This window comes from Phytophthora parasitica, assembly GCF_000247585.1.
Source record: "Phytophthora parasitica INRA-310 unplaced genomic scaffold supercont2.41, whole genome shotgun sequence".
In the NCBI taxonomy this organism is placed as follows: domain Eukaryota; phylum Oomycota; class Peronosporomycetes; order Peronosporales; family Peronosporaceae; genus Phytophthora; species Phytophthora nicotianae.
The window spans coordinates 84,389-85,972 of record NW_008649027.1 but is presented as its reverse complement, the minus strand read 5'-3'; the positions used below and the strand labels follow the sequence as shown (position 1 = coordinate 85,972).

The following is a 1,584-nucleotide window of genomic DNA, read 5'->3' as shown; positions in this document are numbered from 1 at the left end:
TTTTATGTTACAGACCAGCCTTTTACTCGCCCCCAGGGTAGGTTTTACGGGGCCTTACGTAGGGGCAAAGGCCTTACGTAGGACCATAAATCGGAGGGCGTTTTGGTAGAAAGGCACAATACATGTGCAAAACAAACGCTACCCCAGTTGCGAAGATCACTAACATCAGGTACCTTGCCGTAGACCACTTCGTATGGTGTTGTGTTCCTTAAGCGGCTCATAGGAGTTCTGTTCTGAATATATGTCATGTGCATAAGTGCCTCTGGCCACCAGCGCTCAGCTAAGCCGGCATCCTTAAGTGCACAACGAACTTTACTTAATTTGGTTTGGTGATCGCGTTCTGCGGCACCGTTTTCTTCTGGACACTATGCGTTTGACATTTGAAACACGACACTCTTTTCCCTACAGAATTTTTTGAATGCCTGATTTACAAATTCTGTACCTTCATCCGATCGTATGCGTCGAATTGTAAATTTTCCTTCACGCTCTAGCTGTAAGAGCAGTGTTTTGGTTTTGTCGTTGCTTCTCCTTTATTTCGTAGCACGTACGTCCAGCGCCACGAGGATTGGTCATCGTTTATACTTAGAAAATATCGGATTGTTCCTACAGTTCCATACACCCATAGTTCTCATAGGTCCGTTTGTGTCCATGTGGATGGTACTTATAGGGCGTTCGTCTTGAAAACCCCGTGTTTCTGTAGGACATTCTTTTCATCTTCATTTCTGCGCATGTTGAGCAGAAAAAGTTTATCTTTCTCAGCTTAGAACTCTCAATGTATGGAATCTTTTTGACAAGTTGATTGGACATCATCTCTATGAGTTTCTCTTTATTAAAATGTCCTAGGCGTACATGCCATTCTTTTATGAGATACTCTACCTTGCTGAGATTTGGAATAGCCAGTAATCGCATTTCATGTTCTATGTCTTTATTATATTGTGCAGTCTTGAACATAGTATGCTTCATTGAATATCTTTGCTACAAACAATAATTTGTGTTTCCAACTGTTACTAGCTATAATTTGGTAGCCTGCCTGATTAAGCCAATATTCACTTAAAATATTTGATTTCGTGTGGGGGTGCTCATGCAATATTCCCAAACTGTATTGATTTAACTCCGGTTGGACCCATTAAGGACAGTTTAATAGTACCAATAAATGTATTTCTCAGTTTAAAGCCCTGTCCAAATGTAAATATGTAGTCTGAGTTGGGCTGTTTGACCACGAAGACCAACGAGTTTCCACTTAAACCGTAACCGCATCCTGTATCCAAAACCCGACATTTGTCTGTTAGCTCAGTAGGTGGCTGTAACAGAAACGGGTACAGTTTCCTCACTTTTTCCTCAAAGGCTTGGTCCTTTTTCTCTAGTTCCTCAGCAGCTGACGTAACCGGTGCGTTCTTGACAGGCGTAACTTCGCGCCGTCAAACTCGTGCAAGTTGTCGTCACTGTTGCTTGGTGGGTCGCTAGATACTACTGGTGACGCAGGCGACATACCTCTTGGCGTCAACGGTAGATCTCTCGAACATGGTGACTTTGACGCGTCTCTGCTCGGGGTGGCTGGTGTCGTATCCGAGATGTTGAGGCGCT

The 1,584-nt window shown here is 43.5% G+C and overlaps 1 protein-coding gene across 1 annotated transcript; it reads right to left on the bottom strand.

The window, feature by feature from the left end:
• Positions 1 to 1,240: 1,240 nt before the first annotated feature.
• PPTG_23526 (hypothetical protein) lies at positions 1,241 to 1,523 on the bottom strand (the record flags this gene model as incomplete). The annotated part of the gene is made up of 3 exons (XM_008911206.1): positions 1,241 to 1,258; positions 1,332 to 1,408; positions 1,472 to 1,523. The coding sequence occupies 3 exons, from the start codon at positions 1,521 to 1,523 to the stop codon at positions 1,241 to 1,243; spliced, it is 147 nt and encodes a 48-aa protein (XP_008909454.1).
• Positions 1,524 to 1,584: the final 61 nt, after the last annotated feature.